This window comes from Talpa occidentalis, unplaced genomic scaffold (genome assembly GCF_014898055.3).
Source record: "Talpa occidentalis isolate TD23 unplaced genomic scaffold, MPIMG_talOcc4v2.1 talOcc4.10, whole genome shotgun sequence".
NCBI classification, from domain to species: Eukaryota; Metazoa; Chordata; class Mammalia; order Eulipotyphla; family Talpidae; genus Talpa; species Talpa occidentalis.
In genome coordinates, this window is record NW_023600993.1 from 4,350,512 (window position 1) to 4,372,794 (window position 22,283).

The 22,283-nt window shown below is 60.9% G+C and overlaps 1 protein-coding gene across 1 annotated transcript; it reads right to left on the bottom strand.

The window, feature by feature from the left end:
- Nucleotides 1-2,311: 2,311 nt before the first annotated feature.
- Nucleotides 2,312-13,291, bottom strand: OXTR (oxytocin receptor). The gene is given in 4 exon segments (XM_037522105.1): nt 2,312-2,578; nt 12,370-12,535; nt 12,537-13,222; nt 13,225-13,291. Coding segments are annotated over 4 exon segments (1,164 nt in total). The 3' UTR covers nt 2,312-2,333.
- Nucleotides 13,292-22,283: the final 8,992 nt, after the last annotated feature.

Sequence of the window (22,283 nt, forward strand, 5' to 3'; positions counted from 1 at the left end):
ACAGAGCCACATACGATGGGGCTTTTCAAAAAGGTTGCTCTTGCTGAGCACATTTTTGAGGTTCGTCCACGTGTGGCCTGTATTGGCACTTTTCAGAGGTGATTAATATTCCACCATGTACAGACACAGCACATTTTATGGGCCCGTCCATCAGCTGGTCACATGTGGGTTACTCCCATGTGGGGGCTGTTATAACTTGGGTGCTCTGAATACTTTTGGACCAATGTGTGTGTGTGTGAGAAAGTTTTCCCTTATCTTGAGTAAATGCCTATGAGGGAAACTTCTGGGTCAGATGGTAATTGTGTGTTGAGCTTCCTGGAGACCCCCCAAATTGTTTTCTAAAGTGGTTGCCGCCATTTTACTTTTGCATGAGAATGTGAAGAGTTCTGACTTTTCTACCTCTTTGCCAACACTGGTTATGGCCCTTCTCTTTGACTGTAGTCATCTTTGTGGGTATGAAGGGGCATTCCACTTTGGCTTTGACTAGCATTTCTCTAATGAATAATCATGTTGAGTGTCTTTTTGTGGGCTTACTGGCCCTTCCTAGATCTTCTTTGGAGGAGATATAAAAATATGTCTATTCATTTTCCTAGTCAAGTGTTCTGTGTATGCTTTAAATTGTCTTATCTCTTTGTTATTAAGTTGTAAGAGTTCTTGATATATTCCAGATATGAGTATATGTTTTGCAATATTTTCTTCCATTCTGTGAATTGTCTTTCATATTCCTGACAACATCTTTGGAAGCACAAAAGTTTTCAGTTTGGATGAGGTCAGACTAATCTCTTCTTCCTTTTGGTGTCATATCTAAGAAACCATTGCCAAATTGAAGTTCCCATCAATGATGCCTCTGTTTTCTTTTTAAGTCTTAGCTTTAATTTGAGTTAATTTGTATAGATAGTGTGAGGGAGGGATCCAATTTCATGTTTTGCATGGGGTGATCCAGTTGTGCCAGAGCCATATGTTGAAAAGTCTATTATATCCCACTGAATTTTCTTGTCACACTTGTCAAAAATCAATTTTCCATAAATGCCAGGGTTTAGATCAACATTGTCTATCCTATCCCATTGGACTGTGTATCTGTCCTCATCCCAGTACCATACCATTTTGATTACCATAGCTTTGCAGTAAGTTTTGAAACAAGGAATGTGAATCAGGACACGTGAATCCACTCATTTTGTTCTTTTTCAAAGTTTGTTGACTATTCTGGGTACTGTGCATTTCCATAAATTTTAGGATCGGCCAGTCAGTTTGTATAACGAGGCCAATTAGCATTTTGATAGGGACTGCCTTGTGAACCCGTAGGTCAGTTTGGAGATTACTACCCTGTTCGTCATGTTTCACTCTCTGCGCCATGAACATAAGAGGCCTTTCCATTTATTTATGTCTTCTTCAATGTCTTTTAGTGATAATTTGTAGGTTTCAGTGCGTAAGTCTTGCATCTCTTTTGTTAATTTACTCTTATCCTTTCTGAGACTATTATAAATGGACTTACTTTCTCATTTCATTTTTGTATCATTCATTGCTGGTGTCAAGAAATTGAACTGAATTTTGAATGTGGACTAGGACCCTGCAACTTTGCTGACTGGCCTGTTTTTCTAATGCATTTGTGTCGGTGCATGTATGCATGCATAGATCCTTGGGAAGTTCTATATACAAAGTCGCATCGTCTGCAAAGAGTTTTACTCCTTCCTTTCCGATTGGGATGCCTTCTATTTCTTTTTCTTGCCCAATTGCTTCTTAGATACTAGTTTCTTAAACATTTTAACCCTTTTTCATCGGCTGCCTGGGCAGATGGTGCCATAAGGGAATCCCCTGTTCGTAAGGCTCCCCGAAGATGCTAGGATTTGTCCCCTCAAAGGCAAAAGCACTGCACGGTGTGGAGGCTACTAGCACCACCCTCCCACTGGAGGCCCCATTCCCAGGCCTTACTCCAAGTTCAGAACACTGGGCGTCTGGACCCCACTGGCCACCATCCCTATACTCACTGCCTCTCACAAGATCCCAGGATGAAGGAGTAAAAAGACACTGAGTGAAATCACAGGTCCAGGTGAAAACAAACAAGAAAACCCAACCCGCCCACCAGCTGAGGCAGCCGCGGGGTCAGGGCAGCAGAAGTACAGTGGGAGCCCAGGAGGTGAGGGGTGGTGTGATGGCCGAGCCCTGTCAACTTTCCACCACACAGAGCACTCCCAGCCCAGACGGGAGACCCCACCATACACCCCCCCAGATGTGGAGGGGCACAAGGTGACAGGTACCTTAGACACAAACACACTTGGGCCCCGGGGGTGGCTGTCTGGGTGGGCGACCCAAGCCTGCAGGCAGAGCCGCCGCAGTCACATGGTGGACGGCTGCGAGCAGCTCCTCTGGCTGGAGCTGTGCTGGCTCAGCACGAAGGTGGACGAGCTGCTCTTCTTGCTGCCGCTGGTCTCCCCGGGCCGGCCCTGCAGGTGGCGTGAGGGGCAGCAGAGCACGCGCTGCAGCAGCTCGTGGAAGAGGTGGCCTGTGAAGAGCATGTAGATCCAGGGGTTGCAGCAGCTGTTGAGGCTGGCCAGGAGCATGGCGATGATGAAGGCTGAGGCTGGAAGGAAGGAGAGCGAGAGCGGGGTCACCGGGATGGCGCTCCCCGACTCACCGGACTCAGGCTGCGAGTCCTGGGAACAGGGTCGCAGATGGAGGTGCTGCTGAGGGGATGTTCTAGATGCCCTCAGGACCCTGGCGCGGGGCACCTGCAACCTGCTCCCTGCAACTGCCCCTGCTCAGCCCAGCCCTGGAGCCACCCGGTCCTATCTCTCCTCAAAAACATCCCTGCTGCGAGCTTCCATCCTGACCCGAGAGCATCCAGAGACACCCCGAGAACCCGACCAGAGCCCGCACAGGAGACAGTGCCCGGGCCACCCCAGGGCTGCGGACACGCTACCCTGACAGCTCGGTGGTTTGGGCAGAATTCACCCCAGATGGGGCTCACCACACACTTGAGCTTCAAGGCGGAGGAAACCCTCATCAGTACTTTCGAGTACAGGGGAGCAAACCGGGTTCCTTCCAATCTGCAGACACCTCCCACCAGCAGCAGGGCTAGCACACCCCCAAGGCTGGCAGGGCAACAAGGCAACCCAGACCTTCAGGGCTGCACCTGAGGGCGACAGTTGCAAGAAGCCTCAGGAATCCTCCTCAATCATCATCTTTTCTGTGAAAAGCTTTCCTGGAATCATTCCAGAACTCAAGAGCGAGCTCTGGGAAACCATTGCTCACAGGGACACTGGAGGTGTCAGGTCCAGATGCATCACAGAGGCGGGGCGGAGGCTGTGGGCACCCCAGGAAGAGGGTGAGTGTTCTAGGGGTGGGGTCCTGATCATCCGGGAACTCCAGAACTTATCAGAAACGCAAACCACCCCCCAAGGCCAGGGGAGGGCCCGTGAGGGAGGGGGTCGGGGCCCTTGGGATCTGGGTGTGAGACCCTCAGGCCTGTGTCTCTGGTGCCGCTGGAATAAGGGCGAACCGCAACAGACAGAAGCCCAAAGTCTTGCCAAACAGATTATTTAGAAAGCAAAGGCGGGAACTCTGATGTTCAGAATGAGCTAATAATAGAGGAACAGTGAAGGGAAAACCAACACGATGACTGTCACCCGCTATGACAGCATGAAAGGAAACCGTGCTTTGATTTGGACAGGTAAGAAGATGAAGTTAAGTTTAGAAATGTGGTGAAATATCACCAAGCAAGAGTAAAAATAGAATGTCCTCCAAATCATACACATAAAAAGAAAGAGGCAAACTCAAGAAAGTCAGAATTCAGGAAGGCGCTGAGCAGCGAGGAGGGACTCAGCAGCAGAAGGCGGGTGGCCGAGGGGAGCCGGCCAGGAACGACGCAGGCCACAGGCCGCGGACACAAAGGCCGGCCCTCCCAGCTGGGCGGATTAGACGGGATCATCTCAGCTCATCTGGGGAGCTGTTTGCTCCGCTCTTTACACCGAATCTTTCAAGTATTTATTCCACTAAAAAAAAAAAAAAAAAAAAAAAAAAAACCAAGAAGCGTTGGTCACAGAGGCCGGGGCGTCAGCGAGCTCGGAGGCTCTGTCTCCCTGGGCCAGGCTGGGGTGTGGGGAGCAGGGAGCCGCCCCGGCCAGTGCAGCTGTCCCCACCTGGTGGCCGCAGAGGCAAACTGGCCGGGCCAGGCCCCAGGGGATCCGGGGTCCTTTCGAAGCTGAGCTTACTCTCAAGTGGCCCCAAACCAAGGGCATCTTGGCTTCTGGAATTTTGACATTGGACTTCGTAAAATTTGGCAATATCCTAATCATGCAAGGATTGAGCCCCCACCCCCAGCCCCCCGCAGTGGAATTCCTGCCCTAGGCCCAGTGGATAGACTGGCTGGGAGGTCATTTCAGAGGAGGAAGCAGCAGGGGTGGAGGTGCTGACTGGGAAGGTCCCCCAGGGCTGGGGAAGGGCAGTTTCAAGAAGCCTTAGCCCCGCCCCCCGCCCCCCATGAGGCTAGTGCAGCTCAGACTGGGGGTGAGGGCCCTGAGGACATGCAGCAAGGGCCCCTGTGAAAGTCAGGACATCTGATTCCCTTTCAAACTGGACTAAGCAGCCATAATCAGGCTGGTTCCAGCGAGTGACCCCTCAGTCCCAAAGCAAGGACACCCCCTCACAGCAGAACTGGAGGGCTGGGCCCCTGAGCGAGCTCCCCGTGGCAGCCATGGGCCCCAGCAAGGCCATGCACCACCTGCTTCCCCAGTCCTGGGCTTTCAGGGGAGCCACAATGCCTGTGGGCGGGTTACCAGTCTCCAGGGTGAGGAGGTCAGGAGCCAGCCAGCCACTGCCCACCGGCCCAGGCCTGCCTGCTGCCTGTTTTGCAAGTCAGCTTTCACTGGGACACTTCCTCGTTCACGCACATGTTGTCTACGGCGGCTTTTGTCCTACAAGGCGAAATTGAGGCGGCAGGTCCAGAGTCCTAACACCCTAGAACATCTACTGTTTGAACCTTTACAGGACAGGTCAGCACATCCTTGCTGCAGATGTTTTAGGAGGAGCAGGTGTTAAAAGGTGGAGGTCACAGAAGGAAGAGGGAGATCCAGGGACCCCTCAACACCCTTCACCAGGTGAGGCGGGCAAGATTTTGCTCTCCAGTCACCCCGACCTACGCACAAACCCCAGCTCCTGCATGTCCTCGAACAGATCGCTGGGCCTCCGTTTCTCCCTCTGAGAAGTGGGAGCAATAACGGGCCTTCTTTACAGAACCACTGCCAGCTTGAATCAGACAGGATGCCAAGTGCTCTTCCCAACCCGGGCGCTCCAGTGGGGGAAACACCAGGGATGCTCGGCTGCCAGCTGGGTAGAGATGTGACTCTCCTGATCAATGACAGAATTAGCCACAACCCATGGGACATGTGACAGACACGTGTGTTCTCCCGCACACCCCGAAGTTAAAAGAAAAAGAGCTAAAACCAGAGCCCAGGCTGGATCATGGGGTACAAGACCTCTAGGGGGTCCGTGTCGGAAAACCCCTTCCAGAGAAACCCCATGGGAAGAGGGGCATCCTGGGCAACAGAAGCATTTCAGGGTCCCCCTGAGACTGGTCTAATCATGTCTGTCCTGCTCACCCCATAAAATAATCCCTTTCCCCTGTACGAGCCCTGACAGCAGGTGGGACGCGTGGGCCAGGGCTGGCCCTCACACCTGGGGGACTCGGCCATTGGTGCTGGGGGTGAAGGGGAGAGGTCGGGGCACCCCCTCACCCCGCTCTGTGCCAGCCATGGAGGAACCTGGGACCTAAGTCCTTGCCCTCAAGGCTTCACCCGCGCGGGAGAGAAAGGGGCGGGGCTCAGTTTGCACATACATTGCTAAGCAGCCACACCTGCCTGTTCAGCAGACACTGTGTGGAATTTTCTTTAACTGAATTGAGGCAACTTTAGCTAAAGCCACAGTGCAGCGTCTCACCTCAGCAGCCCTGCCCGTCCCGGCCCACACCCAGGGGTGATCTCCACGCCCCCTGCCGGGCGAGTTTATCCTCAGGAGAGGGACATCGACCCTGAAACCCTCTGGGCACTGCGCATCCACGGAGAAGCGCCCCTCACGGTGTAACCCCCTCCCACCCCCACCCCCACCCCGCCACCCCCTACCATCCTGGCCTGAATCAAGCCCCAAGAGCGCCCCGTTGGGATTTCTAGAGCTCCCTCCGCCCCAGCGGGCGTGTCATGGACGCCCAAATTAGCCTGGAGCAGCTGACAGGAGGCAGCTGGCCCTGGGCCTCCTTGCGCTGTTGTTGAGGCAACTAATGAGTTTTCACCCCAATCCCAGGCAGGGCCCCTCTGAATCAAATCAAGCCCGTTAACATTGTGTAAGTGGCCCTTTCTCCAGAAGGTCACCTGGCTCAAGGCCACCCCCAGAGTCAGGCCTCCCCTACCCCCCAGGACATCAGGAATTCCGGCCCAAGTCCCTTATACCTACAGGGGCCCTGTGGGGATTCTGGAGTGGTCTATGGAAGGCTGTTTTATCACAAAGTGATTTTTGCAAGCACACTCCACGCCTGACAGTGTGGCGGCGCCGTCTTAGCAAAGCTGTTCTGAAGATCGCGCCTGTGAGGCTGCTCCCTGGGCCCAAATCAGGAACAAGAACCAAGCGTTTAGACACTCCGGTGACATCCCTGCTTGAGTCTGGGGCCCTGAGGCCTCCTAGGCCAGTTCAGAGGAAGAAGCACACTCCGGGAGCAGACGAGTTGGGGGGACCCTGCAGTCAGTTAGGGCCACACATGAACGGCAAACAGTGCATTTCAGCAAAAATGGGGGGACATTAAAGCCTGACCCTCCAGGCACAGCTGTGGGCAGCGGCAGGGCATACATGGGCATCGCCTGGATGCTTGTTACCGAGGCAGACTGCCGGGCCACTGCCCAGGCGCCCTGAACCATAACCTGCATTTTAACAAGCTCCTGCACGTCACACGAGGCTTGAGAAGCTTCCCCCACTGGCTCAGCTCATACAGGTGGGAACTGGGGGGAAAGATGATCAAGTGACTGTCCGGTGATCTCAAGGTGGACTCTCAATCTGCTTTTTTGTGCGGCAAGCTCCTATTCACCCTTCACAACCCTTTTCAAATGTTCCTCCTTCCCTGAAACACAACTAACTTTTTTTCTACGGTAGAAAGAATCAGTGAACGCCGCTGGGCACTCCCAATACTTGAGAAATAAATAGCTCTATTGTCGCATCACCCTTCACAGTACCATTATTTGTGTTTACAGTCTGTGACTGGGGACCGTGTCTCATTTACCGCTCTGTCCCTGGCTGCTAGAAGAGACTGGAAAATAGAAGAGTTTAAGAAGGGACTGAATTGAATTGAAGCATGAAATTAGCAGACAGGAAGTCCTGATAAATCAGCCGCCACCACAAGCAGGTTGGAAAGGCAAAAAGACAATTTCCCGTTGACAATAGGAGTTTGGCCTCCTAACAAGATGACTGGACTCAAATGCAATTCCCTCTAGGAAAATTCAGTTCATACTCCGATGTCAAGATCAGGTGGGGAGAGGGAGCAAGAGACCATCCCAGTGTGAGGCCTGGGCCTGGAGGGCAGAGGCCCCCCCTCATACTGCACCTCCCCACTGCCTTGCCCTGCTCCCAACCCCTGAGCTCTAGGCAGGTCCAGTCAGCTGCCGAGGATCAAGGCTGCCGCCCATCTGGCTGCACCTGAGGACGGAAGACCCTGACACAGCCTGAGAGCAACTGGGGGTCTCCCTCCCAGAGGTCTATGGGGTACAGCCTCAGTCTGACTGCCCCACATTCATGCACCTGCACCTGTGGGCCACAGGGTGGGCACAGGGCCGGGGAGGGCTCCTGGAACCCTCCCTTCCCTGGACTGACAGGTGGAAGTGGAGGTTGAGTGGATGTCAGGAGGACGGAACGGCTGTCTGAAGAATGAAAATACTAGTCTTTGGAGGAGGAAGGAGACCCTCCCACCAGCTGGGGAAGCAGGGTGGGCTTTGTGAAAGGGAGGCTGGGTGAGGGCGCCCTGCCCAGCTGCTCAGGCTGTGCACTGCATAACTCTTGGGTGCACGATTACAACCTGCAAGGGAAATGCACCCCTGGAGCTTGCAGAAAAGCAGCCCACACACTGGGTTTGGACTTTGAGGAAAGAGCCTCCACAGAAGGGACCGGGGCGGCATCCCCTGGTGGGACTAGCACCAGCAGAGGAGCCAGCAAGAGGCACTTGTGGGCAGTGGCATCAGGCCCGGCCGGGGCAACAGTGCTGGCCACAGCCCAGCAGAGGTGCAGAGGGTGGACTCCCTTGTAGGCTACTAGCTCAGGCCCTGCCTGCCCAGGGGTCTGATCCGTGGTTCACTCAAGAATATTTGAGGAATTTTTGGTGGTGATGTCCATTTTGGTAGCAGTGACACCAAACTGAGCTGTGTGTGCTGGGGGCTCAGGGAAGAGAGGCAGGAGTTGGGATGTCCCCACCCCAGAGAGGGTGGGCTCCACTCTGGTGGGCGGGGGCGGGGCCTAGAGCTGGAGGGGAGGGAGCAGTGGCAGGAGGGCGCAGCAGTCCCCAAGCATGACCTGGCTTCGTGCCCCAGCCCATCACTTCCTCAGGGGCACTCTTGACCCATCTTGCCTGCCCGGGCCTCAGTTTCCGCACATGTAAAGTGGGGACCACGTGCCTCACTTTGCTGTGACACCCAAGATGAGCAGTGGGCTGGGCAGCTGCAGACACTGGTCTGATTTCTCATGTGCCGAAACCGAGGCCTGGAGAGGGGGCGCTGTGCCCCAACACACAGCCGGGGCGGCGAGTCAGCTCTCTGCAGGGGCATACCTACGGGTATGTACCCGTCACCCACCGCCCCAGCCCCTAGCCATGAGCCGGGGCGGAGGGGGTGGGGGGTGCCTTTGGCGCAGCAGTAGCCAGCCGAGGAGGGGCCATCCTGGGGCGCTCCGGCCCTGCTCTGGCGGCATCAGGCCCAGCCTCCCCCTGATCAGGGCCCCCTCACCACCCCCAGCCAGACATCAAATGGGGAAAAACACGCAGCCAAGCCTCACCCACCAGATCTCTTTTGCTGCTATTAATCAGACCTTTGGAGAAGAAAAAAAAAGTGAAGTCACCTAGGGGCAGAGACCCAAGAGGAAAACATTGACATTAGCCAAGAACATAAAAGAACTTGAAATTGCTTCATCGGACAAGAGTGTGGCGTTCGCTGTCCCTGCACCAGCGATTTATGCCCAGTGGGGCCAAGACTCGAGGGCTTCGTGGGCGAGAACAATCCATGCCCTCTTCTCCTGCCCACCCTCCCCGCATCCAGGGGTGACCTGGGCACAGTGCCCGGGGCGGGGGTGAGCGGGCCACCCCAGGGCTGGGCACAGAACCAGGATGGGCAGGGAAGGTCCCATCAGCACCAGGCCGCGGGGTGCCCCGGCCTCCCCCTGGCTGCCCTGGCGGGGCGCTCACATCTTCACCAGGTAGCAGTTCTGCTGTTGGGGGTTTCGATGGCTTAGAAAGCCCTTGTTGTTCCTGAGCCCACCTCTGCACTCCGCCCCACACATCACCCAAAGAGCAATGGCTGAGGGGGCCCGGCCCTGGCGCACACAGGGAACAGGCCCCCGGGGACAGGCTGCCTGGACACAGCACCCACGGCTCAGGAAACTCTGTTCCCAGAGAATCCCCCCAGACTCCCCAAGCCAACCCCAAGAACCCCAGCAAAACAGGCAGGATGGGGGAGGGAGGCGGTGACAGGGATGGAGCCCTGGGGACGCTCCTCTGCAGAGGAGGCTGCTGAGGCTCAGAGAGGGCGGCAGCCTGCGGGGACCCACAGGGGAGGCACCCGGCAGCTCCACACGGGGGCACTCTCCTTGCGCCTCACCTTGCCTCACCTCTGGCTGGCCAGGGGGTCAGGCCGCCCCCCATCCCCCCAACCCTCCTCCCCTCAAAGCCCCGGGCCCTGCACCTGGAAATCTCACAACATGGGAAAGCCCAGTACTAGGGCTCGTTGGGACTATTTTTCTTTGGAAAGCCTCTCCCCTCCTGCCGCACAGGCTCTTGTGGGGGAGCACAGCACCCCTTCCACCCGTTTTGCCAGGGAGACAGACACGGGCGGGGCGAGGGACAGACGCGCAAAGCTGTCGCTCCACAGCCCGCCGGCATCGGGCAGCCTGGAGATGAGGCCCCCCAGGTGCCGTCCTTGTCGCCTCCCTGGAGCCCCCCACCAGGCGTGGGCCTGCCTGCCGCAGAGCGCAGGGGCTGCCGGGCTGGGAAGCTGGCACGGCTCAGTCCCGCGGGCTCCCGTCTCCGGGCTTTTGCTTCCAGACAATGGAAATGGTGAAGTGGAGGTTTCCCTCTTCCATCTGGTGCTTTTGGAACTGGAACGGGGGGGCCTTCCTGTCCTGTGCGCCCCCAGTTCCTTCCCACCATGTCACTGGGCCGTGTGCCTGGATTGGTGCCCCCCACGGTACCTCAATACGTGGCGAGCTCTGAACCCGCGGAGGCAGCGCTTGGGGCGATGGAGGAGGGCAGGGGAGGAACCCCGGGGGAGGACGGGACAGGGCTGTGGGGTGTGAGGTCACGTCAGAGACAGTGAGGCCTAAAGGGGGTGGGGCTCGAGTCCAGTGAGGAGCCCCACAACTGCCCCGAGCAGGAAGTGTGGAGCCTGTGCCCCTCTGTGGGGCCAGGCCCTGCAGGCTGAGGGCCGGCCTTGTCCTGCCAGGCTTTCTGGCTGAGGCTGAGGCAGGGGCAGGTCCATCTCCCTGCGTCTCCCTGCTCCCGCCTCCATCCGGCCTGGCCCGACTCCGGGCTGTAGGCCATTCCCCAGGGCTCAGCAAGGCCTGGGGTGGGGGGGGGGGCGGGACTGGTGTCCTTCCTTGCTGCAGCCTCAAGACAGCCCCGTCACCCAAGGGACAGCCAACACTCCATGCCTCAGGCCCAGCCTACTCCTTGTGGTTAGCCCAGCTGCTGCCAGTGGGCGCTTCCACTCCGACCCTGCCAGCCCGAGGCCAGGCTGGTGGCCAGAGCAGAGCCCAAGGCCTCTGGACAGAGGGGCCCCTCCCAGGGGGACCGGCGCCACCCACGGGAAGGGGCTGCTGTCACAAGTGCCCTCGGCCTGCACTGTCCTCTCGGCACAGCCAGAGCAGCAGGCAAGGCGGGCCGGGAGGGGCCTGGGTTTCCGGGATGCCCACGCTTTCCTCTAACCGGGAAAGAAGCAGCCAAGCCCACCTACCAGACCACCGCACCGGCAGGAGAAACAGGGGTGGGGCTGGGACCACCAGTCTAGGCTCCACAGGGCCTGCCCCCGGCTGTGCGACTGGGAACGTGTCTTCCCTGCCCCGAGTCCCTTCTGCAAGGTGCTGGCTTTGCTGACCCTTCACAGCCACGCTGGTGGGGCGCCTCAGGCCTGGCGCTGCCGCTGGTCAAGAAGGTGAATGACCGCAGCCCCCGAGGCCAGCACTGGGCAGACGGGAGAGAGCCCAGAGCCTGGGGCAACCTTGGGTTCCAGTGCCCAGGGCAGCTGTCTTGAAGACTCCTGGGGGGCAGCGGTGATTTATCCACAAGTGTGTCCAGAGCCTGACAAGCTGGAGGCCGGGGCGGGAGGACATGACGTGCACCCGCTGACCCTCCCTGGAGAAGCGGATTGCTCACTCGCTGCCGGCACGGTGCAGAGGCACCGACTGGAGGCGCTCCCTGCTCTCCTAGGCGCCCCCCCCCCGCCCCCCAGCCTCAGACAGGCCACCTCTCCCCTCTCCCCCAGGGCAGGAGGGCCGCCTCTCCCCACCCGCCTCCAGGGCAGCCAGTTCCTGCCCCTCCCCCAGCCCCAGCAGAAGCCGCCCTGGTCCCCGGCACCCCCGCCCCACCTGCCTTGCTGTGGCCACGGTTCTCACCTCTCTGCCTCCCTGGACGAGGGGTACAGGAGCTCCCCTCCCCTGCTCACGCCCCCATCTCACCACTGCGTAGGATGGATCCTACGGCAACCTCCCTGCTGCCCGGGGTTCAGGCAGCCGCGCCCTTAGAGCAGAAGTTTCCAAACAAGCGCGCGCGTAAAGGGCGGCGTCTTCAGCGCAGGTGGGAAACACCCCCAGCTGAGCGGGAGCACCAGTCCCCGACCTCAGCTTCGGGTCCTTAGCAACTAACCAGCTCCCCCCAGGTAACCCAAGGGCTCCTCATTTTCTCCCCCAGCTCCCCACTGGCTGGGAGAGCCGCCCCTGGCCGGGACCGCATTTCCCAGAAGATGGAGGCTCCGCTGGGGAAGGAGGGGCGCCCCCCCAGCTCCCCAGTTCCCCCCGTAGTCAGTGATCTCAGATTCTGGATGACCGGGGCCGACTCTGCCCCGCCCTGCAAGCTCCCCTTACCGGCCTCTCCCCGCAAGCCGCGCCCCCACCCCGCGCGCACCCCGCGCGCCCCGCGGCTACCTTCCTTGGGCGCGTCTGCGTCCCAGACGCTCCACATCTGCACGAAGAAGAAGGGCGTCCAGCACACGATGAAGGCCAGCACGATGATGAAGGTCATCTTGACCGTGCGGATCTTGGCCTTGGAGATGAGCTTGACGCTGCTGACGCGCGCCAGGGCCGCGCGCCCCCGCCCGCGCCGCCTCGCCGCCCCCGGGGCCCTGGGCGGCCGCGTTGGCCGCCGTCTTGAGCCGCAGGTTCTGCCAGATCTTGAAGCTGATGAGGCCGTAGCAGGCGGTGAGCACGATGACCGGCACGATGTAGACGGCGAGCGTGATCCAGGTGATGTAGGCCTTGGGGCCCCAGGGCTGGATGAACACGGCCCAGCAGTCGAAGACGCCGTCGGCCACCTCGCGCAGCGAGAAGATGTGCGCCTGCGGGGCGCTGGCCACCAGGCAGCCGAGCCACGTGGCGAGCACGGCCAGCCGGTCGGCCCGGCGGCGCAGCGCGCGCAGCGGCTGGCAGATGGCCAGGCAGCGGTCGAGCGACATGAGCAGCAGCAGGTAGGTGGAGGCGAACATGCCCACCACCTGCAGGTACTTGACGAGGCGGCACAGCAGGTCGGGGCCGTAGAAGCGGAAGGTGATGTCCCACAGCAGCTGCGGCAGCACCTGGAACACGGCCACCACCAGGTCGGCGATGCTCAGGTGCTTCATGAAGAAGAAGAGGCGCGAGTGCTTGTGGCGCGTGGTGCGCAGCGCCAGGAGCACGCACGCGTTGCCGCTCAGCGCCAGGAAGAGGATGAGGCACAGCACGGCCACCTCCACGCGCGCCAGGGCCTCGTTGCGCTGCGGCGGCCCCGCCGTGCGGTTGGCCCCGGCCCCGGCGGCGCGGCGCTCGCGTTGCCGGCCTCGGCGCTCCAGTTGGCGGCCAGCGCGCCCTCCATGGCCGCGCCGCGCCCGCGCCGGTCTCCTCCAAGTTCTTCCAGGTGTGGCGCGCGGGGCGGAGCCCGACGCGAGGTCCCGGCGAGCCTGGGGAGGGGGGCGCCCCGCAGGTGGCACTCCCCGAGCTGCTGGGTCACACCCTGAAACAGACGTCCGGGGCCGTGAGACAATCTGCACGTCCCTCTCCGGGCGCGCGTGCGGCGCTCCAGGGCTTCCCAGGAGCGCAAACCACCCAGGTCTCCCTGAGCGACGTGGTGCAGCCGCCCCGGCCGCTGGCAACGCGCGGGAACGTGCGGACCCCTCGAGCCCCAGAGCCGGCCCGGCGCCCCCGCGGCTGGAGAGGGGAGGGTCCCCGCAGCCCCGGCGCTCCGGACCTCCCAGCCCAGCCCGCTCCCGCAGAGACCTCCCGAGCTCCCTCCCAACCCGGGCCCCGGCCAGCGCCCTCCGGAGAGGCCCCAGCCAGCCGCCTCTTCCGTAACCCTGACTCCAGTTACCTCCTTGGAGGTGCCCCCCGGCCTCCTGCCCCGGGACCCCAGCTCGAGCCCACCCTCTGCAAGCTCTGGTTTCTAAGCAGCTCAGCCACCCCCAACCCCGGCCCCGAACTTCCACGACAGCCGCTGGGGCGGACGCCCCTGTCCGGAGGCCCCTCCTAGAGGGAGGAACTCGCGCCCCAGTGCCGCCCCCAGCGCGCCCCGGCGCCGTCCCGGGCCCCCGCTCGGGGCCCTCCCCAGCCTAGCCCTCTCCCGCGGGGACCTCCGCGGCCAGCAGCCTCGAAGGCTCGGCACCCATGTGCGCCCTGGCCCCCGACAGCCGCGGGTTCCGCGTCCCCGCGCGACCCCGAATCTCTCGCACCCCGCGGGTCTGCAGGACGCAAGAGCCCGAGTCCCCACCCCGCCCGCCCGGCGCCGAGGCCCGCTCCCCGGGGCGCGCCGCCCCGTCCCGCCGGGCGCGCGGCCGGCTACCTGCGCGGGGCCGCACGCCGCCCGAAGTTGGCTCCCCGGGGAAGTTGCGCGCGGCGGGCGGCTTCCAAGGCGCGAGCGCTCCCGCGCGGGCTGCGGCGCCGCGGACGACCCTGTCGGATCCTGCGCTGAGTCCGGGCTCCGGGGCCCCGCTGGCGTCCCCGCCCCGCGCCCGGCGGGAGCTGGACAGCGGCGGTTGTGCGCGCCCGAGGTTGTGCGCGCCCGAGGTTGTGCGCGCCCGGGCGTCAGGACGCGCGCGGGTCGCCGCCACGGCTGCTCGCTAGGGGGCGCCCGCGGCCCCGCCGGCCCCAGCGGCCGCCCCGGGCTCCAGGCTCGCGGCTGGCGGCTGCGCCCCGGAGGAGGGAGCTCGTAAATAGCCGCTTGTTTTCTTCCTTTCTTGGCGTTAGAAGTTCCCGACGCTCCAGCAATGGGAGGCTGGAGCAGCGGTGTTTTCCTCTGAGTGGACGGTGATGGAGTCACAGAGGCATTCGACTTGCTGCTCCCGAGCGCCGGGGTCACTTCTGCGCTCCCCGCCCACGCCCCCGGCTGGGATGGGCGGATTGGGCAACCGGGTCCAGCTCCCCGCGCTCCTGCGCGCGCTCCCGTCCCCGAGGGGTCGGGCAGGCCTTCCTCCCGCGGCTCTGGGGGCGGCCTCCCTCCTCGGGCAGTTTTAGGGGAAGATCTCAAGAAAACAGAAAATCCTGTCTTCATTTTGAAGTGGTTCTGCTGGTCCGTGGCCCAAAACTCCCTGCCTCCGTGCCATGCTTCAGGATGAAAACCCCCAGCGATGCCCGAGGAAGAGGGAATGCTGACGACAGCGCCCTGCCGCCTCGCTCCGTCTCTAACACTGTTTTTTTGGAAATAATTTAGAGTGTCCACGAATTAAGGCAGAAGGGGAAGCAGGGGTGCAACGCGGAGCAGGGCTCTCTGAAATGCACTCAATGCATGTTTCCTCCTGACATGTCCCTTCTCCCTCTTTGAATTACGTGGAAAGGACAGAGCCCGCCCAGACCAGCTCTCCTCATCCGGCAGCACCTGCCCTCCGCCCGGCCAGGGTGAGCCTTCCAGCACAGCCTGGGAATTCTGCAGCTTGGAGAGGCTGGGAGGCGAGCGTGGTCTCTTTCTTGCCCTTTAGTTTTGTCGTGATAATGCTGGAGAAGAGAAATCAAAGGAGTGGCTCTGGGAGCTGATGGGCTCTATTGAAGGCTGCATGAATGGCGGCTGCACCTGTGCTGGAGGAGCCGGAGCTGGGCCACGGCACACGCGGCAGAGGGCCAGAGCCGGCGCCAGCTGAGGGGAGAGCAGCTGATGGCTGCAAAGTCCCTTCCCTCTAGGGGATGGCAGGGAGCTGGGGGCAGAACCCCCAGGGGGGCTGGTCCTGAGCGTGGGTTTAAGATTCTACCTCTAGGAGAGAAGAGACTCATGAGGTGTGGGTCGGCGGTGAGGCGCTTAGCCTACTCCACCCCAGGGCCAGACCCTGCTTCCCGGAGCAGGAGTTCTGGGCACGTGGAGCCGCAGAAGGGCTCCTGGAGAGCCAGCGCGTTCCTCATCGCACGTGCCATTCTGCCCGGGGGAAGGCGGTGACGCGATCAAGCTTCATGCTTCACATTCCACGGATGGTCACGGACACCAGACGGGGCCACGCAGCCCCTGGGAAGGGAGAGGCCGCCGCCCGGGGTGGAGGGATGACCAGACATCACCGGAAAGGGGCTTCTTCGGGCACAGCCGTGCTGGGCTGCCGGAGAGAAGGGCTGCTGAGGAGCCGGGTCCTCGGGACTTGTGCTTCCTGGGAGGCGTCGGCTGGGGAGGGGGGAGGCGTGTAAAGCCGTGAGCATCCTCGTGGCTCGTAGAGCCGCTGGGCCCCCCAGGAAGTCATTTCACAGACGCGAAAACTGAGGTCGAGAGAGGGGAGGGGCTGGCCCCACGCCGAGAGGGACGGGACGGACGCAGACACCCCGCCCGGGAGGGCCTCGGCTGGGGAGCCCTGGGCGCCCTCACCGGGGCAGCCAGGCCCCCTGCACGAGGAGGCCTCTGCCGCAGCGGGGTCCGCGGGCAGCGAGTGGCGGCGGGCCAGCCGGAGGGGAGGGTGCTGCGAGAGGAGCTGGCTGCACGGGCAGCCCTGGCGGCACGGCCAGGGCAGGGGGCTGGCCAGGGTCCCGCGGCCATCCCAGGGGAAGCGGGGCCCAGCTCGGCCGCTCCGTGGACCCAGCCATCTCCCAGGTCATGACAGAGCGGGCAGCACTGGAAGGTTCTGGAGACGCAGGCTGGAGAGGACAGTAGGGGACGGGGCTTGGCTGAGGAAGGGGGAGGACAGGGAGAGAGGACGGCACACGCTGAGCCACTCGGAAGGTGGCAAACCACCGCCCTCTCCTTAGCCTCTGCCTTCCTCTCAGCCCCGGCATCTCCCGGGCCAGGGCGCCTCCGGGACATTCCAGGGGCCGGCAGCAGCTCCAGAGCCAGGCACTGTCTGGGCCCGGGCAGCCCGTCCCAACAGCCCCCTCGCCCTTGCACATTTCTCTGTCTGTGTGGCTGAAGAGGCCTTTCCTCCCGCAGGCCCCGCGAAGCTGCCTTTCCCCACGGCGCGGACCGTGTTTGGGTGAAGAGTTCCCCGTGATTTTGCTCCCCTATTCCTTCAGTGAATATTTTTAGTCTTTTTGACGTGCCCCCTGTGTGGCCAGTGGGGTGCCCCTGAGGGGCAGGGCTCTGAGTCTGGGGTTGAACTTGACCGCCAGTGTCCCTGGCGCTGGGGGAATCCAGACCCTCCCACGGCGTCCCGGCCACGACCCCACCAGCGCAGCCCCGCCGCCCTGCCTCAGTTTCCACTCCTCGGAACCAGGGTGCCAGGCCACCTCCAAGGGCCCTCCCGGCTCTCACATTCGATCATCCTCTAAGCCTGGACAGCAAAAGGCGGAGAAGCACCTGACCCAGGGTCCTCCAGTCATGGGTAGCGCTGGCACCTGGTGGGCGCCCAAGGGTGCAGGGCGGGGCTGGGCACTCTGTGCGAGGATGCACTGGGGCATGGGACCAGCCTCCGGGAGGACACTGACCTGCCTGTGTCAGGAGCCTGAAACATGGCCACCTCAGACACCCTGACCCCCGTGAAGTGGCTTAGGGGGGCAGGTGGACAAAGAGGCAGCAGGATGCCCACGGAGCATCGGGAGCAAAGGCTGGTAGCACAAGACTCCCTGGGGACACAGGGTGACAAACCAAATTAAAAAATAGCAGGCTGGATCTGTGCTAACGTGCCGTGCGTCTGAGACAAGGACATGGCGTCCCTCCGCCACAACCCCACCCCCAACCCCCTTGGTGCGCACAGAGCCCCACCTGGGCCCTGACACACCCCCCACCCCGTGGTTCTACTGGTGCTGCCGTTTCTGGAGAGCCCCCGCCAACCACGTGGCCGGGAAGACTCAGAGGCAAGAGAGCGGGAGGCCCCTGGGGCTGCGGTGCCCAGGGCGGCGGGAGCCTGTGGCTGCCGCAGTGCCCGCCCCTCCGCTGCAGCCAGGAGGCTCAGGCCCACTTCACCGTCACCCCAACCCGAGCAAGCCAGGAACGCGTGATGGGTCAGCGGGAAGCAGGGCATCGAGAGCGCCCCGTGTTCTCCAACCACACCCCCGACACCACCGCCCCCGTCCCAGACTGGGGGACGCAAAGGCAGAGCCATGACCTGGGACCTGACAGCAGCGTGGCTGGCGGGCAGGGCGCGGCTTCTCTGGAGGGGGCCAGCGTCTCGGGGCAGCGCCCGTGCTTCCCGCCACGTGTGCCAGGCAGCCCGGCCCCGGCCACACTGACGGGGGCTCGTCCTGACAAATCTCTCCCTCCCCCAGCCGGGGAAGATCCTGCCGCTTTTAGCTGAAAACCGCCACAACATCGCTGCCCTGGAGGTGTGCACAGAGGTGTGCATATCCCTCGCGGCGCAGCGAGAGACAGAAACCGCAAGCCAGGCCCTGCCCGCATCCCTCTGAGCCGGCGTCTACACCTCCCGCCGCCCGAGAGCCAGCGTGCAAGGAGACAGCACGCAGCTGGAGCCGTAACCAGGACGACGCAGATGCTGGGCCAGAGACGATTCCGGAAGTCACGTCTGACATCTTTGTTTGTCAGAGGGTAGGAGCTGGAGCCAGATGGAGCAGACAGGCCAGATCCCCACTGGGGCCCCGGCCCCTGCGCCTGAAGCTCAGACTGTGCCCAGCTTGACGGCTCTGAGCTGTGGGTGCCCCCGGCCTGGGCACCGTGTGTGTGTGTGTGTGTGTGTGTGTGTGTGTGTGCGCGCGTGTGGGGCGTGTGGGGGCACCAGCTGGGGCTGGTTCCAAGTCCAATCACTCCCTCTTCACCACATGGCCCTTGGGGAGAATGTTTCACCAAAGTTAAATAGCTTTGACCTGAAGGAGCTTTAGCCGAAGCCGTGACTCCAGGCTACACCGAGTGTCTGTGGGCGTGGAGCGAGGCAGGCCTGCATCCGCGTGCAGAGCTGGCCCCAGCGCGCTCCTGAGAGGCTTCCAGAGCAGAAGGGCCGCCGCCAGGAACGGGCGCGGGGGGCTGCGCTGCTTTACTCACCCAGCTTCTCTGTGGTTTGCCCTCCCCAGAGGGGCTGGCGGGGCCCTGGGGTCCCGCCTGGCCTGGAGGCAGTGGGGCTTGTGAGGGCCCCGCCGACAGCTGCCCAGACTTGGAGACAGGGACCGGCCCCCTGGAGTCCAGGGAGGCTCCGAGCCGCAGAACGGACCGTGCTAGCAGAGCGGGCTCCGGCGGGCGGGGATGATTCAGCCCCAGGAAGGCCCTCATGAAGGCCAGCTCAGAGCTGCGTCCTCACCACCCAGCTCGCCTTCCTCTGCAGAGCACATGCCGGTGTTAGCTTGGCAGCCTTCCCAAACAGCCCCCTGGGGTACGCAGGCAGGGGGCATTATTCCCATTCCTCGGAAGAGAGGCCTGAGGCTCCTGGGGGTCATCAGCGACAGCAGCGTGACAGTCGCTGCTGAGTTGTTGTGTGCAGAGGCCTTGGCCAGGCCTCTCTCCAGCGCGTCCCGGCAGGCAGTCCCTCCGTTACCCCCAGCACAGATGAGAAGTCGGGGCGGGGGGGGGGGTGAGCAGGGGGAAAGCTCAAGCACTTGTCCCAGGTGGCGCAGCTGGAAAACACCAGAAGCAGGGTGGGAACCGGGTTCTCCTGACAGCAGAGGTTGTGCAGGGACCAGCCAGGCCTTTCCCAGCACAGCCTGTCTCAGAGGCACCAGGCGGCAGGGATCCTCTTATTTCTGGGCCCTGGCCCTCACTGGGGCTGACCCTCCTGCCAAGCCTGGTCCAGCTCCTCTCTCAACCCGACGCTGACCCTCGAGTCTCTGAAGCCACAGCTCTCAGGGAAGAAGGGCCCGAAGCCCTCGTGGACCGTGGCCGAGTGACAGCAACGTTACAGCTCCTGTGGCACAGCCGAAGCGTCCTGGCTCACCCCGGGGCTTCAGGCCTGGAGTCCCAGACACAGCCCCAAAGAGCGCTTCCGCCGAATGACCAGGCCGGCGGGGAGGGACGGGCTTATGTAGGCCGAGGAGGCAGGGCTGGCTTCCCTCCCTGCAGTGAGGGCTTCCCTCGGGGCAGCTCTGATCGGTGGAAAGTTCATCAAGCAGTGACTGGTCAAATTTCAATGCTGGGCATGGCTTGCAGGTGGCGCTTCATCTTCTTGGCCATGGACCCCTCTGTGTGTGCCCCTGGGCGCAGGGCACCTGGAAGTGCCCCGGGAGCTGAGCCCCAACAGCCTCTGGCCATGGCTTGGTGTTTGGCCAGACTCGAATGGCGCCGTTAGTTCTTTCTTATTTTGTCGATCCATCTACTCACCCACGTTTCCTGGAAGATGAGCTGCCCCCATCATACGCTCTCATCCCCTAAGACTGTAGGCACGTGGAGGTTAAGACGACCCAACCCTGGCCGTAAGGAGGTAAACTACGGGAGCCCCCAGGTCAGTAAACTCCCAGGTCACAGCTGTGCAACCCGCGCAAACACCACCACGCAGCTCCCATGCTCGGGATGGTTTCAGGCCCTGGAGATTCAGCCGTGAGTGAGGAGACAAGGTCTCTGTCCTCACACACCTTACATTCTTCTGTGGTAGCAGGAGAATTCATCCGAAGATTCATCTGAAGAAAAGCCACCGAGCGAAGGAGCATCTGGCATCTCCCGGGTCCTGCAGGTGACTGGTGGGCTCCGGCTTAGATGAGATGGTGCGGGGAGGCCTCTGCAGGAGTAGCTGGGCAAGGAGTGGACTGTACAGGGATGAGCTCTGGGGGACTCAACGAGAACTGTTCCAGGGAGCACAGCAGCAAGTGCGAGGGGCTGGAGGCGCACAGCGTGAAGGGCAAGTGCTGTGGTGTTCCTCCCTCGGCCCCGCCTCTTGAGGGAAGAGGACCACAGCACTTGGAGGATGCACAGCATCCTTAGTGATCAGGAAGATGCAAATCAAAATCTCGGTGGGGAGCCATTTCACATGCACAGAGCCAGCCACGGTGGTGGAGTCCTTCACGCCAGGCCCCAGAGAGACCCAGTACCCACCGTGGCTTCCACCTCTCCCAAGTGTCATCAGAAACCAATCAGTCTGCAGCCTCCTGATCAGCGCCCCCCAGTCACCTGCAGGACCAGATCCCCCGCTTTCTCCTAAGGGCAGTGGCTTTACTGGAGCTAATCTTTTCTTTTGCTAATAACCTGTGCCATCCTATACATCTTCCTAACCTTGGGTTGGGCAACAGTTCCTTAGACAGGACACCAAAAGCACAGGTGACAAAGGAGGGTAATTTGTGTTTCATCAAAATGCAAAACAGGGCCTCCCTGGTGGTGCAGGTGGTTGAGCGCAGCGCTGTGAAGCTGTCCGCAGCCTCTGCAGTGCCGGTTCGATCCCTGCCAGCTGCGGGGCAACCCACATGGGGCGGCAGACCTCTCCTGTCTCGCCCGCTGCTCCCCTCAGCAGTGTATTTCATCGGTCTGCCTGTTCTGCTCCCCACTCTGTCTCTGGTGAATCCTCTCACCCTCCTGCACATCTGGCCTGTACCCCAGCTCTTGTATAAATAAATTAAAAAAAAAGGAAGACAGTTGTGCTACAAAGAACATCACCAAGAAAGTGAAGACAACCTGCAGAATGGGAGAAAATACTTACAAATCATGTATCTGAGAGGGACCCTACCCCAGCGTGTATAGAGGAATCTCGTAACCCAGGAATCAAGACAGACACAGGGCAGGGGGTGAACAGGCGTATCTTCAGAGGCGATGCCCTCAGAGAAGACAAGCAAGTGTCCAGCAAGCACGTGCAAACACGCTCACCATGGCTAGCGATCCCAAAAATGCAAATCAAAGTCACTGTGGGGCACCATTTCACAGCCACAGACACAGCTATATTTTAAAAAATGATAATAACAAGTACCAACAAGGATGTATAGAAATTGGAACTCTGTTAATAGGAATGTAAAATGGTGTTGACACTTTGAAAACAGTCTGGAAGTTCTCCCAAAGGCTACACACAGAGTTATCACAGGCCCCAGTAATTTACTCCTGCGTATACAACCAGGCAACCTGCAAATGTAGGTCCACACAAACCCTTGCGCACAGTTCAAGGCAGTAGTGTTCACTGTCGCCAAAAATGGAGATACCCCAAATACCCATTCCCCAACGGATACATAAGATGTGACACGGCGACATGTTATTTGGCATGAAAGAAAGCTTACTGCTGACATAGGCTGCTACCTGAATGAGCCTTTAAAACATGACGCTGAGTAAAACAACCAAAACAACAAGAAGCCAGACATGAAGGGTCACCAACTGTACCAGTCCGGTGTAGAACAGAGAAACCCACAGTGGATCAGGGACTGGCCGGAGCCGGGCGCGTGCTACGGGTGTGCAGTCTCATCACGAAATGCTCTCGTGTGGCTCTGTGGGTGGCTGGTGTGTAGTCTCACAAACGCAGTGGCTTAAAGCTCCACCCATTTATGATCTCACAGTTCTGGAGGTCAGACGATGGAAATGGAGGTCCCTGAACTTCCTTCTGATGGCTTGAGGGAGGGTCAGTATT